The sequence below is a fragment of the Glandiceps talaboti genome, chromosome 7 (assembly GCF_964340395.1).
Source record: "Glandiceps talaboti chromosome 7, keGlaTala1.1, whole genome shotgun sequence".
In the NCBI taxonomy this organism is placed as follows: Eukaryota; Metazoa; Hemichordata; class Enteropneusta; family Spengelidae; genus Glandiceps; species Glandiceps talaboti.
The window spans coordinates 937,096-964,098 of NC_135555.1; the positions used below are offsets into that span (position 1 = coordinate 937,096).

At 36.0% G+C, this 27,003-nt stretch overlaps 2 protein-coding genes across 2 annotated transcripts; both read right to left on the reverse strand.

Annotated features, from left to right (window-relative positions):
- Nucleotides 1-818: 818 nt before the first annotated feature.
- On the reverse strand, nucleotides 819-8,639 carry LOC144437579 (charged multivesicular body protein 1a-like). The gene is made up of 8 exons (XM_078126546.1): nucleotides 8,481-8,639; nucleotides 7,389-7,408; nucleotides 6,681-6,758; nucleotides 6,122-6,268; nucleotides 5,612-5,680; nucleotides 4,826-4,885; nucleotides 3,600-3,790; nucleotides 819-3,010 (listed from the first exon to the last, which is right to left on the reverse strand). The coding sequence occupies exons 1-8, from the start codon at nucleotides 8,494-8,496 to the stop codon at nucleotides 2,989-2,991; spliced, it is 603 nt and encodes a 200-aa protein (XP_077982672.1). The 5' UTR covers nucleotides 8,497-8,639; the 3' UTR covers nucleotides 819-2,988.
- A 1,525-nt stretch (nucleotides 8,640-10,164) lies between these two features.
- On the reverse strand, nucleotides 10,165-21,703 carry LOC144438307 (RNA-binding protein 39-like). The gene is made up of 13 exons (XM_078127368.1): nucleotides 21,624-21,703; nucleotides 20,326-20,426; nucleotides 16,835-16,878; nucleotides 16,139-16,189; nucleotides 15,527-15,727; nucleotides 15,173-15,296; nucleotides 14,739-14,831; nucleotides 13,967-14,164; nucleotides 13,644-13,709; nucleotides 13,035-13,239; nucleotides 12,431-12,680; nucleotides 11,927-12,111; nucleotides 10,165-11,546 (listed from the first exon to the last, which is right to left on the reverse strand). Exons 2-13 carry the CDS (start codon nucleotides 20,392-20,394, stop codon nucleotides 11,440-11,442), a joined length of 1,593 nt encoding a protein of 530 aa, XP_077983494.1. The 5' UTR covers nucleotides 20,395-20,426; nucleotides 21,624-21,703; the 3' UTR covers nucleotides 10,165-11,439.
- Nucleotides 21,704-27,003: the final 5,300 nt, after the last annotated feature.

The window sequence follows — 27,003 nt, forward strand, 5'->3', positions numbered from 1 at the left end:
TTAACTTTGCTTACATATGATGATAGAGTAAAGATTTCTTTAAAAGCAATAACTGTACAGTGTATTTATTTCGAAACGACAGTAGCTTGATAGATTGGTAAATATGAAATATTTAATGTTTTAGGAGATCTACATGTATTACAAGGTGGGTTTTTATTGTTTCTTTGCTAACATAACAAGTACACCATGAATTCTAAACCCTGCTGAGTCATAATATATAACCAGCATCATTTAAAATTTAATACTTTAACAAAAGTCCAGAGAAATTTGCAAAATTAGTTTTAGGTTTTTCATTTAAAAGTAGATATGAGAGATAAAACGTCTAACATTTAGAAGGTAAACAACTGTTGTTACACTAGTTTATACATTTTATACGGGTTTTCACAATAACAGAGCATCACAGTAACATGTCAACAAAGTCAGTACAATGATATTCAAGTACAAAATAGCCCTTTCTGCTGGCGACCCTCCCGAGGCTGTGAGAGAGTCTATGGTGGTCTAAAAAGTGATGTATTACATTTGTTCAATGTTGCATCTTAGTGGTAAGAAATTGATCACTCTCTGTGAAGACTTAGTAATACACTCCTGACTGACAGTAAGAACAGTAGACTTTGTATGTAATCATGATTGGGTTGCTATGGTGTTACTGATCAACCAATCATGATAGACCTTGTATGTAATCATGATTGGGTTGCCATGGTGTTACTGATCAACCACTCATTATCCTATGATGACCAAACTGTACATCATTTACATAATCAATGACACATGGACACTGTATAAGATATGATAAAAACAATTTAATAATTATACCACAGAAACTGAAAATAGGGAGTACACATAATTCTTGATTTGTTTTTATGTACAAAAGTTCTGTTGGTTTGACTTTGTTTTGTTTAAGATCTCCATCACCATATCCCTTCTGTTTGTAAGTATTATATCAAGTGGTATAACCCAATATAATAATATATATATATACATATACACTTTACATCTACAATAAACTACTTTGTTGGAGCATATAAACATCTCTGACCTGTTATCCTAATCCAAGGAGATCTACATGACATCTTCAGCATGTAACTGTCACTATACATTTGTGTGCAGCATAGACCCTGGGTCAGAGATGTTCTGATGTGTGCATCAAAGACTCTGCTTTATGAATGCAAACTTACAAAGGTTTTGACTGTTGTTGTCTGAAATGACATCTACATTTACATGTATATACTTTGACCTACAATTCAATAATTACAAATAAAATTACACATGCTGTCAGATATGTATCTCCTTTTTGCCAATATATACTGACTACATAACTACAATTGTCCCTGATACCCTGGGGTAACAAAACGGTTAATATGCCATATTCCAGTAATGAGAAAAACAAAAGATTGCAATGTTTGGCCACTAGGAGTGCTATTTGAAAGGAGATGTTGAGTTGGAAATGAGGGCCAACATTAACAATCCATATGAGTGCTGTGAGGTGCATTGAAAATTGTCTTCTTAAAGTCTTTAGCAGCAATGGAATTTTCAGCAGACTGAAATAATTTACTTTGTTTTATTTTCAAAGGTACATTTTTAGAAACAGATGACACCCTTTTACGTACAATGTTTACTTCTTTACACACTACCTTGCTATTGGATCAATGTTGAAAATGTTAACCCTCATTTTTCCCAATGTGGGGCGCCCTCACACGATGCTTCTTTTGAAAATGGGTAACTGGAGTATGGTGAATGGGATGGTTTACTATCAAGCTACTAATAATCATGTAAATATATTTAACAGAATTCAATAGTCAAACCAAATTTAAAGTAGTATTTCTCGAGTATTAACAAAAGGAAGTATATTATTATGGGCTGATGACATAAAAAGAAAACAAATGTAAAAGTCTGTAGAATATTTGGCAAACATGATATCGACACTACTGCAGTGGTATTATGTGGAGCTTTTCAAAAGGTTCACTATGATTGGTTAAAAAGCACTGGAAAAAGAGACGTCTGTTAATTCACTGATTATAATTCGAAAGTACAGCTTTCCAATCAGTTGAAACCTTCTGAAAGCTTCACATAACCCCACTACAGTGTTCATACCACAATTATTCCATACTTCTAATACATAAGTAGTCATTAGCATAGTATAATTGCATAATGTCTAGTCTTTGTTACACAGGCTCTCATGGTGGAACCCTCAGGGGTGTCATAGTGGAACCCTCAGGGGTCTCACGGTGGAACCCTCTGGGGTCCCATAGTGGAACCCTCAGGGGTCTCATGGTGGAACCCTCAGGGGTCTCATAGTGAAACCCTCAGGGGTCTTGTAGTAGAACCCTTAGGGGTCTCAGTGGCACCCTCAGGGGTCCCATGGTGGAACCCTCAGGGGTCTCATAGTGGAACCCTCAGGGGTCTCATAGTAGAACCCTCAGGGGTCTCATGGTGGAACCCTCAGGGGTCTCATAGTGGAACCCTCAGGGGTCTCGTAGTGGAACCCTCAGGGGTCTCGTAGTGGAACCCCAGGGGTCTCGTAGTGGAACCCTCAGGGGTCTCGTAGTGAAACCCTCAGGGGTCTCGTAGTAGAACCCTCAGGGGTCTCATGGTGGAACCCTCAGGGGTCTCATAGTGGAACCCTCAGGGGTCTCGTAGTGGAACCCTCAGGGGTCGTAGTGGAACCGCCAGGGGTCTTGTAGTGGAACCCTTAGGGGTCTCATAGTGGAACCCTCAGCAATGAGAGTCTGGGTAACCGCAAAGACTACATAATTTCAGGATGCAAATATTGTCAAGCTGATCCACTATCACTGTATAATGTGTCCATTTCCTTTGTAAAGTAGTGATAGGCTTCCTTGATTCAGTTTCTTGATTTCAATCCTTTCTTTGAATTGTCAGCACAGGAAAGGTGTCAGGAAAGAATTCAGTTGCCATTACATTGCTATCCATCTACCACAGAACTTCACATATATACTAAATGTATCGTCTGAGAACCATGCATACAAATATTTAATTTCTTAAAGCTTGCAACCTGAAGAAATAGAAAGACACAAAAGATGGTTATTATTAATCCTGAATCTGAAATCTCATTGACATATCAAACCATATTATATAGTACTCATAGATGTTTGTATAACATACTAACAAACAACTCTCCAATCTGAAATCTCATTGACATATCAAACCTTATCATACAGTACTCATAGATGTTTGTATAACATACTAACAAACAACTCTCCAATCTGACACCATATCACTTTGTACAAAATATTAGAATATATTAGAGGTATCTTCAGTGTTTGCCTTTAATAATTAGGTGTAAGTCTCTGTCCATGACAATAGACATTCATAAATATTGCTTCATTGTTAACAGTATACAATTTTTGTGCTAGTTTTCAGTATTTTTCAACAAGTTTTGAGCTAAATAGAGACACACACTGCAGAATGGTAAATCTAAGTTTAAACTAAATATTTCTTGATTTACAAGGGTTATAACACACAAGCAGTTCAAAGTTTTTTTTTACCATTTAGCTTTCGAAAACTTTGGACTGCTTATGTGTTATAACCTACATAAATCATTTGATCTACCAAAGTAAATGTTTGTTGTACATGTTACATACCTTCTTGATAACTGATCTTCTGCTTGCTGTGATCTAGCTGAAGCTGATAATCCACCTGTTGGTACTTGTACATCAGCTAATTGATCCATCACTTCTAAACCGGCTTCCTCTGCTACTTGTTTAATTAAATCATCAACTTGATCAGTTGGTGTCGTCAAAGTGGTAGCTGTTCCCATGGAGTCTTCTAAGACCTGTGTAATGGGTGAAGATAGACACATTTCACTATTGTGAAGTTGCTAACAAATACATAGAACTGAGATTACTGATATATACAGGAATGGTAATAATAATAATAATAAGGTTTTATTGCTTTACTAGGCCACTGACCCATATGCAAAAAGAGTACATAATATGAAACAAAAATAACATGCACTTATTGCACAGGTACAGAAATTCTAAATACAGGAATGGTGGGTATTGGACATGGGGCAAACAAACACAGTAACCTCTAATTCATTCTGATAGAATCAAATGAATACAATGATTTGTCAGACTTGTCCATATACTTTACAATGATAATACATCACCATATGGACAAAGTAACACATTTTCATATCAGTACATAAACGTTTTATGTACAGACTACAGCAATACAACATGATACAACAAATGTAACATCAGAGTATTCCAAATCACATTTTGTCCTCAAATAGTTTTAAACTTTGCATTTGTTATATTGATCAATAAATTAGAAGTAACACATACAATGTACTTGGGACAGAATTGGACATATTAACATTATAGTGAGGTTAGTTTTAGACTGTAAAAACAAGGCATCCTTATCATCCCTCCCCTTACAACTGTAGGATAGCGAAGTGGAATCAAAGCAATAGAATCCTGCCTACTGTTGCCAATAGACATCAGTTGTACATGTATATAAATTGTTGTGTAATCTCACATTTATAGGAGTCAAATATAAACATTCACACCTTGCTAAGAGTTATCTTATGATTTTGATCAGGTATACCATGTGCATTATGGACAAACATACATGATGTAACTATCAATAAACTGAAATGGAGTGATATGATTGGATGCAACGACATTTTGTTGGAAAACAGCAATAACATAGACCCCTTCAGTTGTTTGTAGAAAGGGATGAGAGAGCGCCCTCAATGGCTGGGATATGAGAGCACCCTCAATGGCTGATCTTTTAGTCTCCAAAGTCCTCTGACAATTAGTGTTTCCTATAACAGGGTGAATTAAATGTCATGACAACTACTTACACTAGTGTGTACATCTAAATCTTCAAATTGTTTCTCAAACTTTTCCATGACAGCTGAAACCTAAAACAGAAAGTAAAACAACATTACTAGTTGATACAATGGCAGCTAAGCATACAGTATCAGAGTGTAAGATAGTAAAACACTGTTAGTTGACATGGTGGCAGCTACAATATAAGAGAACAGTATCAGAGCACAAGATAATCAGACAAGAATGACCATGGGCCCAGCTCATTATGTGATAATATGACAGAACCCCATGATGTGCAAGTGCAAATGCAAATGTGGCATACTTGGTGTATTTGCTTGTATATTGCCAAATGCTTGTGGTGTTCTCTGTGGTCAAATTTTCACAAGCATAGCAAGAAATACAGTGCAAGGATGAGTGTAAATATCTCTGAGTAGCCATACTGGCACTAAAGTTGGATGGGTTTCTGTTATTATCAGATATGTTCATGCAAAACGACAATTTGCAAATTTGCATAAAATCATACCGGTACTGTGCAATTACGCAATTTCTTGTGCAAGGAACAATCATGTCCTTATTTGCATGCAGGTATGCAATAACATTTTTGGTATTGCACTGCTAATACGTTCTTTATTCAGAGTACTGTGACCAATCACTTTATATCAGTCCCTGAGATATATGTTTACATAAATTTCATTTGGTTATCAGTAGACATTGTCACACAACACTGTGTATCGTGGAATCATTTTCTCGTCACACTTGCATATTATATTTGAAAACTCTTCTTGTTGAAGTACACTAACTGTACAAGTATTACTTACTTTTTGGAGATCCATTGAAGCCATAGCTTTATCCAGACCTTTCACAACTTGACCCATACTCTTGGTTACCTTAAAGTCAATAAGTATATACATATAACTTTTCAATTATGCTATAGTGACCCACAATATACACTGTCTGTGGTCTTTTATACATCATATTTCAGATGGTCCTGGATTCTGGCATTGACAGGATAATTTTGCATATCATAGGCAAGAGAGCATATGAACAAAAATAAAACAAGTTGAGGACAGAGTCAGGAGTGTTTTAGTAAGTGTCCTACATCAGCATGTAGAGAATGTTGTATTTACAGCTTATAAGTTCTAACTGAGGTAAAAGTTAGTAAGCATTTTTCAACCCCTTGTAAATATAGACTGTAAGATGCATCATGTTGGTCCACCCTCACCGGCCTCTGAGGGCGCCCTGTCATGGTATACCTTACAGACCATAAATAGGGCATCTGTCAATTTGTAATTCTTGCTTCACAACCAATACACAGACAGAACTCTTACCTGTTTCATAGTTAAAGCAGTCTGTACTTTAGAAGACACTGCATCAACTCGAGATGCTAGCCTTAAATAATTTAAACCTTCATTCTTTTTCCTGATTGCATTTTCAGCATATATTCTAGCTCCTTCTACATTCTTCTGTTGCAATGCCTACAAAAAATCAAAAGGAATTATATACAAAAACTATGGTTAAAAATTGCTATCATGAGAATTATACAAAATTCTTAGTACATGAGGACATGAAATACTCATAATTTGTTATATACAGGTATGACTTTGCAATGGAAGACTAAGCAAACTAGCCATATACTTGAGAGGTACTAGTAACTGGTGTTTCATAATTTGCAATGGAAAGATGTCAAACCAGCTATACACTCAAGAGGTAGCAGTACCTGGTGTTTCATAGTTTGCAATGGGGGACTAATCAAACCAGCTATATACTTGAGAGGTAGTAACTGGTGCTTTGTACTTTGCTGTATATTTGCTATACATTGCAACCATAAGCAGAATCCAACAGAACAAATCTCTATTCAAGTTTCGATAATAACATTAATAGACTGACCTTTTTGACTTTACTTTGCTGAACCTTCTGTTCCTTTTCTGATTTCTTGGACAACCTTTCAAGTTGCTTACTAGTAAACTGATAAAAAGAGAAAAATCATTGTCAATGACTACTTCTCACTGTTCCTTCTTCATCTCCTTGCCAGAATGATAGTGAAGCCTAAGCAGCTCCTACAACTTTATAGAAACACAGTGATGCAAAAGAGTATACTAAATATAAATGCAGTATTTTTATCAAGGGTTGTAAATAAGTAAAATCTACCTGAGTTCTCAAGGTATTTTACTGCAGTTCCCCACTACAATTATGGCACAGTGTATGGAAGTCTCTATGTTTTACCTGCCTCCCTCCCCCCACCCCAGGACAGGCATTCCTAGATCCTAGTAAAAACACTGGAATACAATCTGAAACCACCTCAGACTTGTAGACTTCTGTACCAACACATCTAAGTTAACCAACATAATGATATCACTGATGCACACAAATTTGTTATCCTTTAATTGGTGACTAACAAGAAAATAAATTTGTTATACTTTTGACCAACAACAAAAAAACCATGTCTTTTATTGCACACGACAACTAAATACCAAATACATATGTACAACTGTTACCAAAATGAAGACTGGTGTCCTGGTTGATACTAAAGTCATCCACAAACTCAAAGCAAATCTTATATCAGAATACTTGTAATAAATATCTACAAAGACTTACCTTCAATTGAAATAATGTATCTTCAGATATAAAGACCATCACAAACCAAAGGAATATACAAGAAAAAGTATATATTGTAATCAGTGTATTAATGTGCTAAAGTGTATGAATGTGGCATATGTTGGTGACAGCCTTGTGTCCCAACTGGGACCGGGAGGACCCATAAATAGTGTAAATGTGCAACTTAACTGTGCTGAAAGTATGTGAATAGTCATTGGGGTCGTTCTAAATCACTGAATCATATTGACAATACTTGTCTGACTGTAATCAGTTTTATGGCCCTGGTACAATATGAGTGGTAATATATATATATATTTTTTTTACAAGAAAAGCTTTGCTAAAATATCCAATGTGCGTCAAGTTTTGGCTTGCACAAGATAAGTGGAATACTTCTCCATTTTTCTTTAGTCAGCAATAAAATATTTGTACTGTAACCAATGCTATAGTACTCTGTAAGTCATCTTTGACTAGTTCTAAACTTGAGAAATGGCACTACGACTATGTATCTTAGTCAAAGCTAACATGCCATGAAATGTGTACAGGGTTTACAGGTATAAATTTTAAGCTTTATTTTGACTTGACTTGTCACTGAGAGTGTACACTTTGCAACTATATTATGACATCACTAAATTAACGTGACGACATATAAATATACATATTGCCTCATTACCAATACAATGGTATGAATTTTCAAATCTACATTTACGATGAAAAAAATATCTGTGCTGTGACAGAGAAATGAAAAGAGTACACTAGATATTGCCATGTTTTTTTAATATTTTCACTATGATTATGAAAGATAACAGTGGGGTTTATTTGCAGGCAGCCACATCCACAGTCCATCTATCAATAAATCTGATTTGTAATTTTGCTTAGAATTGTATAAGAACAATAGAACAATGTTACCCCAAATATCATTAGCTATTGTAGTACGTTTACGTTTATATTTATATGTACCTTTACATGTAACTATGTTAACCCCTTGCCTACAGACAACACTGTACTGTGGTACAGACAGACTACAGTCGGTTTGCAACGCCAAAGACATGCTCGCAATACAATATATTACATCGGAAAATAATATATACATACCTTCTATACCTGACATGTTGAGTCTCTTTGAAATCTTAGGAAATTTAGAGATGGTCAGATCTGGAACTTCTATAAGTTACTCACTTGCAATATCAAAATATCCTGTCACAGAAACTATGATCGCCGTTCCGATTCGTATTTACTTCCTTACAATTTGAAATAATGTACGCATGCGTCATTAAGGTCACGCGAGACTTCGTAATCCGAAGTGCCAAGGTGACTCTGAATCATAACAGGTAAGATGCGTGCGTAAGATGCGTAATTATTTTCTTTCTGATGGAAAAATCAATGTGACAGTCTTCAGCGCAAGATTTTCGAGTTGATTTATCCAACTTGCAGGTACATTGTATGCACAATGCCTTTTCAGTTGTAAGTAGAACTAACAAGTCCTGGGATCGAAGGAGACAAAGTAATCACCAGCTTGAGGAGCCAGTCTGTATAAAACATGCAAATTTCCATTATTAAGCATACTAGATTTCGTGAAAGTGTTGTTGATGTTTAACGTTTTTACTTCAAGTGTACGATTGCCACTGATCCCTGAATATCCATCTTCTTTGGGGCAAAAAAAATGTTCCAATTTTAATTGCTGCATTGTTGTCAGATTTTGTCATTTTTAATAGTAAATTTTGGAGAAGATTCTTTATTGAATGTTTGTAAATGTGTACTGTAAATTAGTCTTTTTGTGTCTGTTTTTTATGTTGTTCGTGCAATTTATTTTGTTTATGAGCTTGCTCTCGAAATAAAACTATTATTATAATATTATTATTATCAACTACAGAGGGCGCACCCTGGTGGTGAATCACAGCCATGAGATATGGCCAAAACTGTGGTTCACCTTTCACATGTACGGCGACGTTTTTGTTCCAAAAGATATCTTAATTATAATTATTCTGTGAATGTTCTGATAATATTTTGTTTGACTTCGTAGAGAAGAAGTTATGCTTGGAATTCTTCAACAAATCAAATGTTCAAGAAAGAGGTCCTTTATTTACATTCTGAGCTGTGATATTCATTTTATCACTGCATGGGTAAATAACCGTTCATGTTAGTCAATGCTCAAATGTATGTTTCTTGGAAACATTTTGTTTGTTTTCAGTTCAAAGTATTCTATGAAAAAGCTTGTCACCAATAACAAGGAAAGTATTGGTATCCCAGGGTGCCATGCTTCAAAGGTGTTTTCCCATCCTTGTTTATCTTTCAAAATTCCTATGTTAAAGACATGTATATTATGGAGACCACATTATGGAAATCATCCATGCAAATTTATGTGATATTGATACGTACATGTATATTATCAAATTGTCATCCTTGCCATGTAGCCTGGGAGAACATGTGTAGTATTATTACACATTTACCAGAGATTACTTGCACCAGTGCACATGCATACTAATAGTTATTTACACTACATGCAAATGAGGGCATGATCATTTGAAAGCATGGAACCACAGCAATGAAATTTTTATGGAAATTTGCTATCATGCCACACAGATTCCAGTGTGGGTACTGGGCGATATTTGCACTGGTACTTGCAGTGTTTTCTGCTGCACTCATGTGCTACACTCATTACAGTATAGCCACAGAGAACATGCATACATATGTTCTTGGACTAGTATATCATGGGGTTCTGTCAGATCTTGATACAAACACAACCAAAATGGTAAATGAACACACTAAGCACCACAGTTTAAACTTTGTCCTTTATTCTTGTTGCAGCACCTTCAAAGTGAAACTACTCCAAATTAAAAACATTTCAAAACGTCTACTGAATAAACAAAAGTATACTAAATAGAAGATCTACAACAATTACTCAACAGAATCTTGATTTTCTAAATGAATTTACCCTAGACACTACTTCAGTTACTGTTACAAATATATGTTGTTTATTTACAAACCAATGCTCTTTTCCTACAGAAGATGTACATGTATAAGAAGAGCAATTCTTGACTAAATAGTTGCATTTATACTACAACAACCAGCTGAAAACTGATCTTTCAAAACCTTCACTTCATCTTACACTTGATCAAACATACAAACACATTTTCTTTTTCATCAAAAGCACACATCTTTGGAGGTTAAAAAGTATAAAATTCATGACTGGAACTTGGCAAAGTAAGTCTGCCTCACAGTACAACTATGATATGCAACAAATTATACTTATCACGATATAGTTTAAGATTTTTGGTACAAGTGGCCTTAACTGAACAAAAAGATTTTCCTTCCAAAAGCTTTGTGCTCAAACATGTGCAACTGTAACATTTTATTTTTGAAGTCTGGAACTGGGATAGCAACGCTTTTAATGAAAAAATTCATTTTCTGTCCTTTTTTTTTTTAAATTTAACATTTGCTATATTTGTAAGTACATAAAGAACTGTGCAGTGACAGTGTTGTATGGACTGAAAATATACCTCACTGCTGTTTTATCTAGGATGTACACAAACTGCAGAAACCGTGTTTATGGAAAACAAAAGCCTGCTATTTTGTTGTGAGGCATCGACCCATTGTGTTTTTGTTAAGAGTGGCACATGGGTAGCATTGACTCCAGATTCCTACATCTCTTCATTCCTTTCCAAATGTATAAATGTATCGGTAATAGAGCAAGATTTACCAGCTTTCCCTCTTTTTGTCACCATGGATAGAAATCAGCGCATGGAATACACATATACAGCGAAAATGTATTTTGGCATTCTATAGTATATTTTCTGGTATTTTTTTTTTAATTGGCGCATACAATACACAGATATGCAGCTAGAATATATCTTGGTTTTCCATAGCACATTTTCCACTTATTCCTTGGGATATGGTCAAAAGAATATCCTCAAGACAAAGATAAGTCTTCCACCCTCTCTTTCACTACTTGTATGCAATGTAGTCATTGCAATATTTCAATATGAAAATATACATCATTAGGTACTTCTTGGTATAAATATTCATCAAAATGTCTCTATTTCCAAGGTAGGATTCATCCCTGCTGAGATGATGGCAGTAACTGTTGTGTCATTGTTATCGCCTGAGGAAACAAGGCATGGTAGTTGGCAAGTGGTACATATGTAGCTGTAATCATTTTACCTGTGGGAAGAAGACAAAGAGTTTGTCAGAATTACTTCATGATCCAAATAAAATTAAGATGTTTAGTTAACATTGAACAAGGCCAAACTCACAGAATTAAACAATCCTAACAGTAGGTGTTATATAGAACAGAACAATGAAGAGAGTTGTTTTGCCACTTAGCAATATCAGTTACCCTGTTTTGGTTAACATGCACCTATTACCCCAAAAGCCCTGTAATATTCTGGTGGTATATTATAACTGTACAGTGAAAAAAGCCCTGTAATATTCTGATGGTATATTATAACTGTACAGTGAAAAAAGCCCTGTAATATTCTGATGGTATATTATAACTGTACAGTGAAAGCATAGTATAAAACATAATAGCTGGCTATACATACCTGCAAACCACCTTCCATGAAGTGCATTTACGGCCAGTTGTGCTGATTGAACATTTGCCCCTTTTACATACACCATCCCTTGTGGATTGCTTTTATCAACAAATATATGAACACAACCACCATTCTTTGAGCATTCCTCTATGACGTCATCTCGGATTTCTTGGTCCCAGGTGGGTGAGGTTTCACTGCATGACAAAAATACAGGAAGTATTACTATATCTATTATAATGTAGTCGGGTTAAAAAATAAGCGATTTACAAAACACAAAAAAATTACTTAATTTATACATCCCTTGGTTTGACAAAAAGTGGCATACATTGCAATACCATAGGAAACAATCACCCAGAGATAAACAACTCCAAATAATGTGTAATTCTATTAGACATTTTAAGTAGTACAAGACCCTTTTTAATTTGCAGTTTTTTTTACTTTCAAATTTCTGACCTTAATTATTTTCTAAATCTGCTCATTTTATAAATAAATGTCAATTTTTCCCAAACTCACTTGGTAGGGTCAAACATGTTGGACAAGACAAAACAAGGAGTCGCAATGGCTGGCATGGCAACAGTATTTGGAGCAGATGGATGGTGGAGAGCTGCAGCCTGTTGGTGGGCTTGTTGTTGTGCTGCTGCAAGTGATGCTTGTAAGTTGACTGGTTGTTGTGGTCCTTGTACTACTGGCAATCCAACTCCAGGCAGACCTGCTAAAGGATTGAGTGCTGCTGCAGCTGCTGCTGGCATTTGGAAACCAGTACCTGAATAAGCAAATTAGGACAACAATAATTTTAGTACATCAATCAATTTGACTTATGTTTTAATCCTCAAATCATTTTTTTATCCAACTTGAGAAAGTACATTGTCTTCAGTACCATAAACAGATTAAGTAGTGCCCCATGTGGCAAGCCTTTCCACAAAATACAAACCAGTAATAACTTCCTTATATTAGGATTAGGATTCACTTTCCAATACATATTGCGACATTTTTATTCAGCTCCTAAACTTTATATAGAGTGATTAAATCATGAACAGTATAAAAGCCATATACATCACAACAATTTACACGTTGTTGTCATGTTACTACAAATACAGTAAATACTGCATGCACATACCTTCAGCTAACTTGGCCATAAGTTGTAATCTTCCTGTTGTACCCAAATCAATTCCTGACCTCTCCAATTCATCACTGTCCAGGAAAGATGCATCTGTGACTGCATCTGATCTTTCAGTGACATGACCAACTTTCATAGGTCTTCCTGCTAGTTCAAATCCATTCAACTGTTCAAGAGCCTTCTTAGCATCCTCAGCATCATGGAACTGTAACAAGAAAATCAATATCAATATCATACTTTGAAGTGGTGGATTTCAGAGGAGCACCCTTGGTTGTATTACATATAAAGTGTGAGTTCCTAGTTCTCCCTAGCCATTTACAAAGCAGTGGGAGCTCTCTACACATCACTCGACGAGAACACAATATCGAACATAATACTGTGTCATTGTAAAGGAACCGAACCATATTGTAACTTGCTGAGGAGAAAAGTGATTTGTGAGGACAGATGGAGGGTGTACATAAATCTGTTACACCATGATAGTTTCAAGAAAACACAAATCATATACAAACATGAAACACAATGATTTACCACAAATTATACTTAGAAATTGTCATTATATAGTTCATAAATGTCATGTACACACAAAAGGTATAAGCAATGAATACTTACCGTAATAAAACCATATCCTTTAGATCTTCCTGTTTCATTATCTTTCATTAACTGGATGTTATCAATCTGAATGGAAAGGTACAAAAGAAAAAAAAGATTAGCAAATTTTTTTTTTACATCTGACTCTCAAAAGACTACTCAATGCTGCCTTTGATAATGGTTTAGAGTCATATATCATTCTATGATATTCAACACACTGATAGTGTAATCGTTTGCTATCAGGGTCTGGATCTAGCTGATTTTTACATTGTGAACGGTAACCGAGATGAGATTCTTTGTAAATGTCAACTTCACTATCATTATGTGCAAGTTTTGAGACTTACCTTGCCAAATGGTTCAAATATTCCTCGCAACATTTCTTCTGTGATGTTGAAGTGGAGAGAACCCACATATAACCTCATTGGACCGGCATTGCCCTTTTGAAGGTTTTGAGAATTCTGTGCTGCTCTGTTCTTTTCTGCCTGTGATGCCTGTACCATTATAGGTACACCAAGTACTTTTTGTCCACTTAATCCAAGAGCCTTAAAAATAAATCAAAATGGTACAGCTATAAAGTTTTTGATGACATCGTTTGCAAATTTCACAAAACCCCTACATTTCAGATTCAAACCTTGTGGACAACACATACCCGATTTTCCCTTCCAGTATTTTCCTTTCCCAGACAACAATCAGTGTATTTATTTGTAGCAAAATTGGGTATAGACTGTAGTAATATTCATAAATTAGTTTTGATCGAGATATCTTATATATCAACTTCATGAGACCCTAACTGGACCCATTCTCGCAAACCAGAGTTGTTATTTCTTCCGCTACACTGCGAAATAACCTTAACGTCATCACTGCGTTTCCTGTTTGATTACTTCAATTCATTCAGAAACTGTAGCTGATTTAAAAGCACAACAACTCTAACAATAGACTGCATGATACACTGCATCATTCCATCTCTTCAAATGGTAGCTGATAGGGTGGGCATAACACATTGCATCTTTCAAATAACTCCAATAACTATCAATGTCATTGAAAGAAAATCTTTGACTGCAATATCACATGAATATTCTGCTGACAGAAATTCATGTTTACATGGATCACGCTTACCAGTGGCACAGCATCTCTGTTTGTAAATTCTACATATGAAATTCCCTTTGAACGCCTAGAATTCCTGTCTGCTATGAGGCGAACATCTCGTACCTATGAAAAGAAAAGGAAGCTGGTCAAGTTTTGTGAACTTTACATTCATAATCAGCATGAGAGAATACGTGTTACAAAATCAATGTACAAGGTCTCTAAGCTTTCGCCATTTCATTCATGTAACTGCTACAATCTTGTACTTTTGATCATTCTAAGGAAATTTGCAGATGAATGTACTGCACTGCCATCACAGCTTTACTGTATCTTGAGATTTCCCTCAAAATAAATAGTGCAAGATTTATTTTTATTTTTTTTGAACATTCATATATCAACAGACCAGAGAATAATTGGAAACAATTTCATTATTCAAAGTTTCTGCAATTAATTAATTTTTTACTCACTTTTCCAACTGAAGAAAAGAACTCTTCCAAGTCTCTTGGTCTGATTCGTTGAGACAACTGCCAGCAGAACACAGTCCTTGCATCCCGTTCTTCTGGAGCAATATCAGGAGAGGGTTCTCTTTTCCTGTAAAATAAGCACATTCAGTTTACCATAACAGTTCTGAATACAAGACTAATATTATTATGATAAAGCTAAATTTTGAACATTTCATATCTTTTTTAGTGATCTTTAATTAGTCATACTCTTCAAAAGTTTCTATACAGGAAACTTAAATGGCTAAAGTACAAAAAAAAAATAGATCCATTTCATTGTAAATGTTTTAATAACTATGAACGCTGATCTTTTACACTTACTTTGCCTTCGCTGGACTCGGTGACTTCTGTTTACGTTCTTCACGCCTGTCATATCTTCCACGAGATCTGCTACGACTTCTTCGCCGTCTTTCACGACTCTTTGATCTACTTCTCCTGCCATGATGATGACGAGAATCCCTGTAACGACCTCTGCTGCGACTACGACTGCGGCGTCTGTTACGACCTGGACTGCGGCTTTTCCTGGAAGTCACAAGACAATTATAATATGTCATGATACAAAGTTGAGATAATGTGATTAATACTGTTGGCCATCTGTGCCCTTTAGTCAAAGAAAATAGTGACACTACCTCCCATTAAAGTAATTTGCCTACCAAATTTTAAAAGTAAGTATCAGCAAGGCTTTAGTCTGCATAAAGTTGAAATCTCAAGGGTTATTTCATATAAATGCTGATTTTAGGCAGAAACTTGAAAACACTCTAGTCTACACTTTACTGATTTATGCAGGACAACTCAGTTGTGCAAATATGTATTGGTGTTTAAGTCGGGGTGTTTATTTCAAAACATGGCTGTTTGTATGGATTACTCAGTCTTCTTTTGAGGTGAATTATCAATATTAATGTGTATATGTTATTTTTGAATAATTAACCATACCTGCGTCTCCGTTCTCTACTACGACTTCTGCTTCTGCTCCTTCTTCTGTTCCTGTAGAAATTAAACAACCACTTCAAATCAATATTTATATATTTCTGTCAGTTCTCTAAAAAGAATTGAGTCACTAGTGTTTTTATTCTAAGGGTTAATATCTTTTATGACATTCACAATAACAAATATTAAATTAGCCTGGCAAATGGAAACATAATTTGTGTTCTGAAAAAATTCCTAATTTTTCAAATATCCAAGTGTTGCACGCAAACAAATACTGTTTCATGCAGATATAAAAGTTTATCTATTTCCTATTTCATGATGAAAATAAATAGGCACAAATCACTCCAGCAAAAACTTGGGGCAATTCTACTGAAAGTAAAATCATATTGTACCATCAAATTGAGTTTGGAGAACCTACCTGGCAATATGTAGCAGCTTTCATTTATATTGATACAACAAAGGAAGCTTCAAGTGTTCAAATTACTGACCAAGACATAACTGCGACCTAATTGTAACAGTCACACATAGGGAGGATTAATTTTGATTTGCAAGACATAATTGTACACTTTGGTCATGAAACACCACTCTTGTAAGAACGAAACTTTCAACTGATTGTCTTAAGATATACCAGTATTTTAAACTCTGTGATATTTGAATGAAGTTATAATTGAGCATAAAAATGTAATATAATGAAATACTTACGATTTCTTGCTGTCTCGAGAGTTTTCAACTTCTTTAGAGTCCTCCTATCAAGGTCCAAACAGAACAGCAATATGAAGAACACAATACAGGTAGTACACAGGCAGGCAAGGAAAGGATAGGGAAAGGAAAAAAATAAAAAGAATAGAAGAAACTGATCAGATTATTTTGCTAAAGTCTTTTGCAGCTGACCCAAGTTCTGCCAGCAGTTGAGCATGTCCCTGCTCCATTTCACATCATACACACTTCCGCGATAAAATCCTACCTTGTGAGTCACACGACAGTGACAATGTGTGGTTGATGGGATGAATGTATTTTTCAGAAGAAGGAAAGTATTTTCAGTGCAACAGGAGAAACTGATATAATGGTAAAAGGTTGTCTTTACAAGGTGTCCCTTCAAATTTTTGAATTGTGAATGTTATAAATCAAGGGCTGGGACTTTTAAAAATGCAGTACAAACAGCAGGTTTTACATCCTGCCCCTGGGTTAGAAAGACAAGTGTAGCTTGTAGATGTAAGTTGATGTCCAGGTAAACGCTTCCATCACCTTCTGTTCTTCATGGTCGCATACTGACTGGTACCACTACTCATGCCCTAAGATGACGAGAGTGGGATGGTACTTTTAGTTTCAAATTGTGACATTTTTTCTTTTAGTAAAATTCTAAAAAAAAATTCAGTATCAAGGTTAAACTGAACTGTTTCTAAGACCTACTATCTCTAATCTGGTGATAAATGAAGTGTAATTCTGACATATCAAAGTTTAGCAGTCTCCAGTGATATTCATGTAATGTAGTTCACTTTTATTCTTGTCTCAGTGATATGAACTATGCCAAAAAGCTGTAAGATAATACGATTGGAATTTTATATGCAGCTGATACTAAAATTGGACTATTTTCTAACACGTCTTAGTTTCAAATTATGACATGTCTTTTTTGGTCATTTTCAACAGTGATGTATCAAATTAATTAGTGTCATGTTCATTCATGGTACATTTTGATATTATTGTGTAGTCTGTGATGTTTGATTTCACCTTCTACTTCATTCGTCTCTGTCAAGAAGCAGCTTGTTTTCAAATAGACAGTTGAGCACAAAAGACAAAAATCCCAAAGATGACTACCTCTTTGTGCCTTGAATGCTGCTATGCTGTAAGTCAAGGGTTCTATAAGAAATCAAATGGGCAATATAAAATGTCAGAATTTTGTATCCATCAACAAAAATGCAAAATCAAAAAGTATGACTTGACTGCACTATACTGCTGCGACTAAAGAGTAATCTTGATATATTAAATTATATGTGATCATTGTTTTTATTTATAAATAATCTTAGTAGTACTGAGATTAGGGAGTCTTTTCTACTTGTACCAGTCATGTTTCACTGTTTTTACAACTCTGACAAGCTAGAAGACTATCTTCTGGCCAAAAACCAACCTGGACATGTTACACGATTGAATGATAGTAATAAATATTCACATGTCATGTTGGATTATGCATTCCCGCCAACAACAGCAGATAATGATTACAAGGAAGGGTTACAAAACATCTGATGTTATGTGACTTAAGTTCACTGCATAACAGTGAAAATGAAATTCTTACTCAAAATGCATCTATTAGGACACTTACAACCCACTGCTGAAAGAGATAAACATTCTATCATACACAAACACATCTGACTAAAGTAAGCTCCAAAAACAGTTAAACTTGGCATGGGTGTATTGGGGTGGGCTAACATTGTAATTTCAGACATGCACTCACAAATACATATAGACATGGGCTCTACATTCTACAGATAAATGAATAAGAAATTTTGCAGTGCCAACTGTGCTGGTTTACATTACTACAATTTATTTGATAAAACTTTTTCATCAAATTCATGACTCGATTACTGCTGTAGTTGTACCCATATCTATATTAAATGTGACATTTTTCCATGTATTTTATTCATTCATAAATTTGATAGACTGGCAGGGATCTCTCGTAATCTATTAATCTGATTGAACTTTCATCAACTCTTGGAGACCACAAACCTAAATTATTGCATTTCAATAAACCTCTACTGAAGTCACATAATCTTTTTTTTTAATCTCCCTAGGACAGAACAGACTACTCAGAGACAACATTCCCCTGCAAAAAAGAAATTCATCCAGGAGAAATGCTTCAGTTTGCCACCCTGGGATTATTAGGTTACTGCTGTAACACACTGAGTGACACTGAAAGAAACAAGATAGACCATTACTTCAGATCCATTTGTATAGGCCTTTCAGAAATCTTTAACCTCAAACATGTTTAAAGCTGGGAGATTACTAATTTTTTTAACAACACCCCTTCTTATACTTGAAGACATGATGGGAGATAAGTGATTCATTGTATATAATTTGGCTGGTCAAACTTTAATATCACCTCTGCAGTATTCTGGAAGCCTGTCTACATTTTTCAAACTATATTACTACCATGATAATTTGGGTATATTTCGAACAAACCCACTCTACTTGTGTAAACCAACCCTTTTTGCAAGTTTTTTTTCTGTACCCAACATCATATTACCTTTAGCTTGTAGTATATCACTATGTATACAGTTCACTATAATTCTCACCTATACACCCTGCACGACTGAAGTATTGGCTTCTTTCTGTGGGGTAACCTACATCATGACCCTTTTACAGGCTTACAGCAGTATCAGTTATATGTAAACCCCAGTTGTAGCATGGAATGACGAGGCCAAAATGTATGTATATTACAGTAACAGAGTTTGTCTATTTCAATGTTGTTCTTCTTCAACTATAACACCACAATCACAATTTAAATAAGCTACAGACATCCTTATTGTTGAACTGCAAGAGCAGCAACTATTACATTCATTTCTTTTCACATAGGTGAGGGACCATACTGGAATGTTACGAACTACATGTCACTGCCCACACTGTAAAACACAGAACTAAAATGTTTTGGTTGACTTGGTAGATATCAGTTCTGAGAATTTGGTTACATAATTTGTCACTAGTCACCTGCAATCTTTTATTAAAACCTCCAATGACATTGGGCCCTCAAATTAGAATAGTCCTGAAAATGGCTAAAATGCGTTAAAATTTACATATTTCCTTGCATCAACTTTCATATTTACAATTCCACACTTGTGAACTAGTGTAGTGTAGATAGCTTGACTTAGAATGAGCAGAGGCAAACCTTACACACTTCTCTTTTCAGTCACACTATACTTTGAAGTCAAGAAAAATCCATAGGAACTGGGTTGATACTATCTTTGAACACAATGCTGACAGCTTTGGTAACATCTCAAGATTCATCTGTAGAATTTCAACCAGAAACAATTCATGAAATGGTTGTATTTTTGCATAACTTTCACATGTGTTTTCTGGAGGAGTTCTGAAGCATGTGATCACTGATGCACGGATTCCCCAACTGTTTCATCCAAATTTATTTGGACTTCTTCATGAACGATAACATCTTCACCCACCCAACACTTAACAGAACAGAAACCTACCTCTTTTTTGTATGGGGCTTCAAGCATAGCTTCGACATCAAAATCTTCTGCCATTGCACCGTCTTTCATGTGTCCAATTTTCTCTTATCAAGTAAACAAACCTGCCAAAAAAAGAGAGTAAAATATTACTAAATTACTTTAATATGCCACATACTCTTGTGAAATGGTAACAAACTACAGAGTTATGATATCACAACTGTAGGTACATAGGACATAAATAACTCCAAAACTACCAGTACCTCATCAATTAAAATAACAAACTTCACATTCTGAATTTCTTAGAAGAAATGCATTCTCCTGAAGACTTCTCCCAACATAATTTGTGTTCGTACAATGTAAGACTCTTACATTAGAGAGACAGGGTAGTGTGCACCAGTCCACATACCTGTGTACATTACTTATTTACCTAAACATTTCATTTATAGTACTATTCCACATGCTACATAGTATTATCATTATGTAATATTTTTTATAAACAAATTGTCATTTTGGCAATCAATCCGATTGCACATTCTCTCACAAAATGTAAGTTACTCCAGCTTTATTACACAAACACCTATCATGGATATATAATATCTCCATAATAGATCCATGCACTTTATAGAGTAAATTACTCGTTGAAGAAAATAATAGTTACTGTATTATCATTATTATAAACAACACGCGTGCTACCCACAACGCATCCTCACGCCATTGGACATCACCACAGCGCAAAGCTCTTGCTTCAAGTTCAAGCATGGAAAAATCACCGCCGATGATACTTCCATGCTTCCAGTGATGAATTAATGTGAACAAAAAATGTCACATTGAGATCTAGTACACCAAGAAGAAGTTTTACCATGTAAACTCACACAATTTGCAGATTAGATACGTTAATCACTAAAATCACACATGTATTACAAATGTACAAAGCCAGCGATGGCAACACACAACATGACTTCCGTCAACTCATACGCGATGCAACGTTTCGCCTTCGCTTTACTGTGCACATCTTACGCATTTTCGTACGTGTTCAAGGAAAACACTAAATTTTATATACCATCCACCGCACAATGGAGAGATCGAGAAACGTTGTCCCGACGAAAATTGCCTCAATATTGACGTTTCGGTTTGTAGTTTGCGCGTGACCTCATTATGTTTGCAAATTCGAAGTCTATTCTCCACTCCATTTGACTAAATACGTAACATGTTACAGAACCAGACGGTAAATGAAAGCGACACAATGATTTACAAATAATTTGTTAAACCATTCGAACTCGGTATTCGTCAAAAGAATACCTCTCAAAACTGCAACTCACCTTTCAAAACAGTAGTACAATATCACGTTGACTTTGGGCACTGTGTCGGCAGCGTAATGCTTGGATGGGGCGGAGCATTACACACTACGGGATTTCAGGTACTGGAATAAAAGGAAATATCGAATATCGGCGAAAGTACGCGCATGCTCAGTTCATCCGGCGCCCTATTTATTTTCAGTGTGTTTGACAGAAATTCTACATTTTATTCCGTGATGATTATTCCATCAAGCTTTTTACTTCTGTTAGTTTTTTTGCTATATGAAATTACTACACTTTTGTTTGGTCTAACCAGTCTATCTTTCTTCTAAAAGAGATGTCCCTGTTTGGCCAGGGTGTTTGGTGTTTGGCCTCACAATTGCATAATTGCAAGTACTTTAGACAAAAATAAACAAACAGAAAGCCCCATATTAAAATTTAAAATTCTTTGTTGAACACATACTTCCAACTTTTCACTTAGTAATTAATAATCTGACTTTTTTATGACAAATATGGCCATCAATTGGTCATCGTTATGAAGCAAAGAGATGTGAAATAATTATGAAGGTTACTGTATCTGACATTTGTGCCAGGTTTGGTTAGTTCTATGTAAATCAGAGTTGTGCACTAGTATGATGATTTGCAGCTGGATAAGATAGCGGTCAAGGTCAAGTAGTCTGGCTGACCAGATTGGTTTCTATTAAACCCAAACCAGTCTAGTGAAATCCCCTCAATCAGCACACATTCCTGTGCTCCCTTCTACAGCGTTCATATAAACATGATTATGTTGTTTTGCGTTCCCACGTGATTTAGTTTAAAAGGACTGGCTGTGGAGTCCTGGTTGGACATTGTCAAAAACAGCTATACCAAATGATTATTCAAAGAGCGGTGATGACAGCTGTTATTACTAGTGACATTCGCCCAATATGAGGGCGATCAGGATAAAAACGTAAACATGTACCACGAAGGTCAATTCAGGCAAAATAACAAAGGTAAAATAGCAATGAACGATTAGCCAACATCTACATCGGATTTTAATCAGATTGCCACACACCATGACCACAAACCACCACACCACTGGTGACCACAAACCACCACACACACCATGACCACATACCACCACATACCTTGACCAAACAAATACAATTATTCTCCACACACTTCTAAGCAGAAAATAACCACAACTTCATCATTTGCTTGTTTGTCTTTTTTTAATGATTTTCAATCATTTAACAGTTACTTTAAACTGAATAAAATTATAAGTTCTTTTTAATACTAGAAATATACTTTGTGAACCTTTGACTTATGAGTAATCATTTTATTTTTTTAGTTGGAAATACATGTCACTGGATTCAAACTGCATGATGTAACAATACTGTAAATGAAAACAAGAAACGAATACAAATCTTTAAAGTTACAAATCTACATAAATTATATACACGTTTTTAAGTTAAAATTACTTTGAACGGTGATCTGCAGAACAGACAGTGTATTTCCCCCAGAAGAGGCAGATGCAGTGTTCATACAGATGCCAGTAGATTCCCTCAGTAAATTTTAAACTTGCAAACTTGCATGGTGTGAGAATATGTCATTCTCTGTAACAGATCAATTTGACACTACACAGAATATCAAGCAGACATATAACAGACACTATCAGTAAAACACGGAAAAAAAGAAGGAAAAAAGACGGAAAAAAAGAAGGGAAAAAAGGAACACACACAAAATTTAATTGATCTTTACATTTTATATTTTGCTACGATCAATGCCTGAATTTATGGTAATCGATGTAACATGAACATTTCATTGGCTTACAGTTTGTCACATGACTGGAAGTACAAAATCAGTAGGCGATATAGCCATGTCCAGAAATGTATAACAAAGAATACATTCATTTTCCCTGAATATAAAACTTACAAGTTATGTAGATCTTGAGATTTTCATACAACTTTTCTTGGTATTATTTTTAAGTTTTGTTTATTTTTAGCCTATCAAGACCCCACAGGAACAATACGGCACCATTCTCTGACAATATATCATTACATTTGCAGTTGTCTTAAATTTTGTTGGTATTTGTACCCACCATACTACATTCTGTTCAAACTCTTTCACATTTTTTAGAAAGCAGTCACTGTATGTAACAGGAATAACTTAATATGATAGAGAGTGATTGGGTACATGATTGAATCACAGCTCCAAAATTAGAGACAGTTGTTACATCACATAAACAAAATGTATACATATAATTTTGAGTTGTGAAGTCACAGAATAATAGTATGAATGGACGTAGTTTTGAGTTGTGCAGCCACAGTGGCGTAGCATGGTTAGTTGCAGCATAAACATATACAACATGCGTGGGTGTAGTTTTGAGTTGTACACCCACAGTGTTGTAGTATTGTAAGTTGCAACATAAACACTCTTCAACATGAATGGATGTAATTTGGAGTTGTGCAGCCAGTGCTGTAACATGGTCAGTTGCAGCATCAACATATACAACATGCGTGGATGCAATTTTGAGTTGTGCATAGTTGTAGCATGGTGAGTTGCAGCATAAACATATACAACATGCGTAGCTGCAGTTTTGAGTTGTGCACAGTTGTAGCATGGTCAGTTGCAGCATCAACATATACAACATGCGTGGCTGTAGTTTTGAGTTGTGCACAGTTGTAGCATGGTCAGTTGCAGCATCAACATATACAACATGCGTTGATGTAGTTTTGAGTTGTGCACAGTTGTAGCATGATCAGTTGCAGCATCAACATATACAACATGCGCAGCTGCAGTTTTGAGTTGTGCACAGTTGTAGCATGGTCAGTTGCAGCATCAACATATACAACATGCATGGCTGCAGTTTTGAGTTGTGCACAGTTGTAGCATGGTCAGTTGCAGCATCAACATATACAACATGCGTGGCTGTAGTTTTGAGTTGTGCACAGTTGTAGCATGGTCAGTTGCAGCATCAACATATGCAACATGCGCAACTGCAGTTTTGAGTTGTGCACAGTTGTAGCATGGTCAGTTGCAGCATCAACATATACAACATGCGCAGCTGCAGTTTTGAGTTGTGCACAGTTGTAGCATGGTCAGTTGCAGCATCAACATATACAACATGCGTGGCTGTAGTTTTGAGTTGTGCACAGTTGTAGCATGGTCAGTTGCAGCATCAACATATACAACATGCGTTGATGTAGTTTTGAGTTGTGCACAGTTGTAGCATGATCAGTTGCAGCATCAACATATACAACATGCGCAGCTGCAGTTTTGAGTTGTGCACAGTTGTAGCATGGTCAGTTGCAGCATCAACATATACAACATGCATGGCTGCAGTTTTGAGTTGTGCACAGTTGTAGCATGGTCAGTTGCAGCATCAACATATACAACATGCGTGGCTGTAGTTTTGAGTTGTGCACAGTTGTAGCATGGTCAGTTGCAGCATCAACATATGCAACATGCGCAACTGCAGTTTTGAGTTGTGCACAGTTGTAGCATGGTCAGTTGCAGCATCAACATATACAACATGCGCAGCTGCAGTTTTGAGTTGTGCACAGTTGTAGCATGGTCAGTTGCAGCATCAACATATACAACATGCATGGCTGCAGTTTTGAGTTGTGCACAGTTGTAGCATGGTCAGTTGCAGCATCAACATATACAACATGCGTGGCTGTAGTTTTGAGTTGTGTAGTCATTGCAGCATCAACATCCACCACATGTAAGGATGCAGTTTTGGGCTACGATTTCTAGCATGGCGAGTTGCAGCATCAACAACTACAACCAACACACAAATGCAGTATATTGTTGCGAGTCAAATTTCTAGTATGGGGAGTTGCAGCATCAACATCTACAGCACATGCATGGATACAGTTTTGGGTTGTGCGATCACAAATCTAGCATAATGGGTTGCATGAAGTTTTTGGGCTTGCAGTCAGAGTTGTAGCACTGCTTGTAGTTTGGGTAGTGTAGTCACATTTCTAATAAGGCAAATTGTAGCATCAACTTCTACACCACATGCATGGATGTGCTTTTGGGTCTTGCAGTCACAGAGTTCTAGCATGGTGGGTTAGAGTTGCAGCATCAACTTCTACACCACATGCATACATGTACTTTTCAGTAAATCATACAGTTAAAAATATGACTGTCAACAATTACTGACTATTATGCAGTTGTGTGATAACAAAGTTGCACCATCTATTAACAGTGAACGTCAGTAAATGATAGCGTGATTGAGTTGTAGCACAATCTACAGCACATAATAACCATACAGTGCAAAGTCAAAGCTGCTGTCAATAGTCTACTATGGATATAGCTTTATGGAATTAGAATCTGCTGCCACAAATACCCTCAAATCTTACTCCTTTGTGCAATGATTGTTATTGCAGAACTATCTGTGTGAGAGCTGCTGGAGCATTCATCATTTGTTATCCATTCTGTGAGGTATATATGGCAGTGCTCTGTTAGTAATTTGTACTATCATCTACAGTGTACCATATATCAGAATGCAATGAAGTGTTAGTAGCATACCACTAAGTATGAACCCACATCACATAGTAGATGCGATGGATCAAAAGCTATTGTGTCATCATCATCATCATAAATACAAAGAGTTCAATTGTGCTATCAAGTTACACTGCTACATAGTATATGGTATGATGAGGCAGCTGCAACATAAGATACATCAGCAAACACTCAGAGAGTTTTATTATTGCCAACTACAAATCACCAGCATCAGACAACAAGATTATCATGACAAGACATCACAACCTGGTGACATAGTCTGACATAATAAGTGAACTATAGCCTTTTCAGATGCAGTCATTTGTCATGGCAGTCAGATACAACAACATGTGACAAACTAGGTCAGCTGCATACATCTAAAACAAAGTCAGTTGCAGCATCTAAAATATATAATATATACTACTGAATGTAAATATTATCAATAACCAATCTTGAGTGTACACTGCTGCAAGACCATGTACCAAATGAAACATCTAATACACTGTAGTTGGCTGCAAGACAGAACAAAACACCCAGTACAGTGTTCAATATTGCATTGTTGGCTGTAGTTGGCTGCAAGACTGAACAGAACATCAAATGCAGTGCTCAACATGACACTGGAGGATGCAGTCAGTCACAAGGCTAAACAAAACATCCAATGCTGTCAACTCGATATGACACCTTGTGCCTAGGCCCCAGCAATGAGCAAATTGTGTACAGAGTGCAGCATACACAGTACCATGGCTTCAACACTGGCAGCAGTTACTTGTTTCCTTTGGCAGTAGACAAATACAAAAATGTTATAAACTTCAGACAGCAATGACACCTTATTCAAGGTATTATCACAGGATGTAAAAGCACCCTAGTTTACCAACAAACTGAATTTAAACAACTTCTATTATTTCATTCTTGCAAA

Coding starts and splice junctions, on each gene's coding strand:
- LOC144437579 (XM_078126546.1), bottom strand. Junction 6,759..7,388: donor ATACATTATTTCAATTGAAG/GTAAGTCTTTGT, acceptor TCTTTTTATCAG/TTTACTAGTAAGCAACTTGA. Junction 4,886..5,611: donor CTTCAATGGATCTCCAAAAA/GTAAGTAATACT, acceptor TTTCTGTTTTAG/GTTTCAGCTGTCATGGAAAA.
- LOC144438307 (XM_078127368.1), bottom strand. CDS start 20,394: ATGAAAGACGGTGCAATGGCAGAAGATTTTGATGTCGAAGCTATGCTT. Junction 14,165..14,738: donor ACAGAGATGCTGTGCCACTG/GTAAGCGTGATC, acceptor TTTATTTTTAAG/GCTCTTGGATTAAGTGGACA. Junction 13,710..13,966: donor TATTTGAACCATTTGGCAAG/GTAAGTCTCAAA, acceptor CTTTCCATTCAG/ATTGATAACATCCAGTTAAT.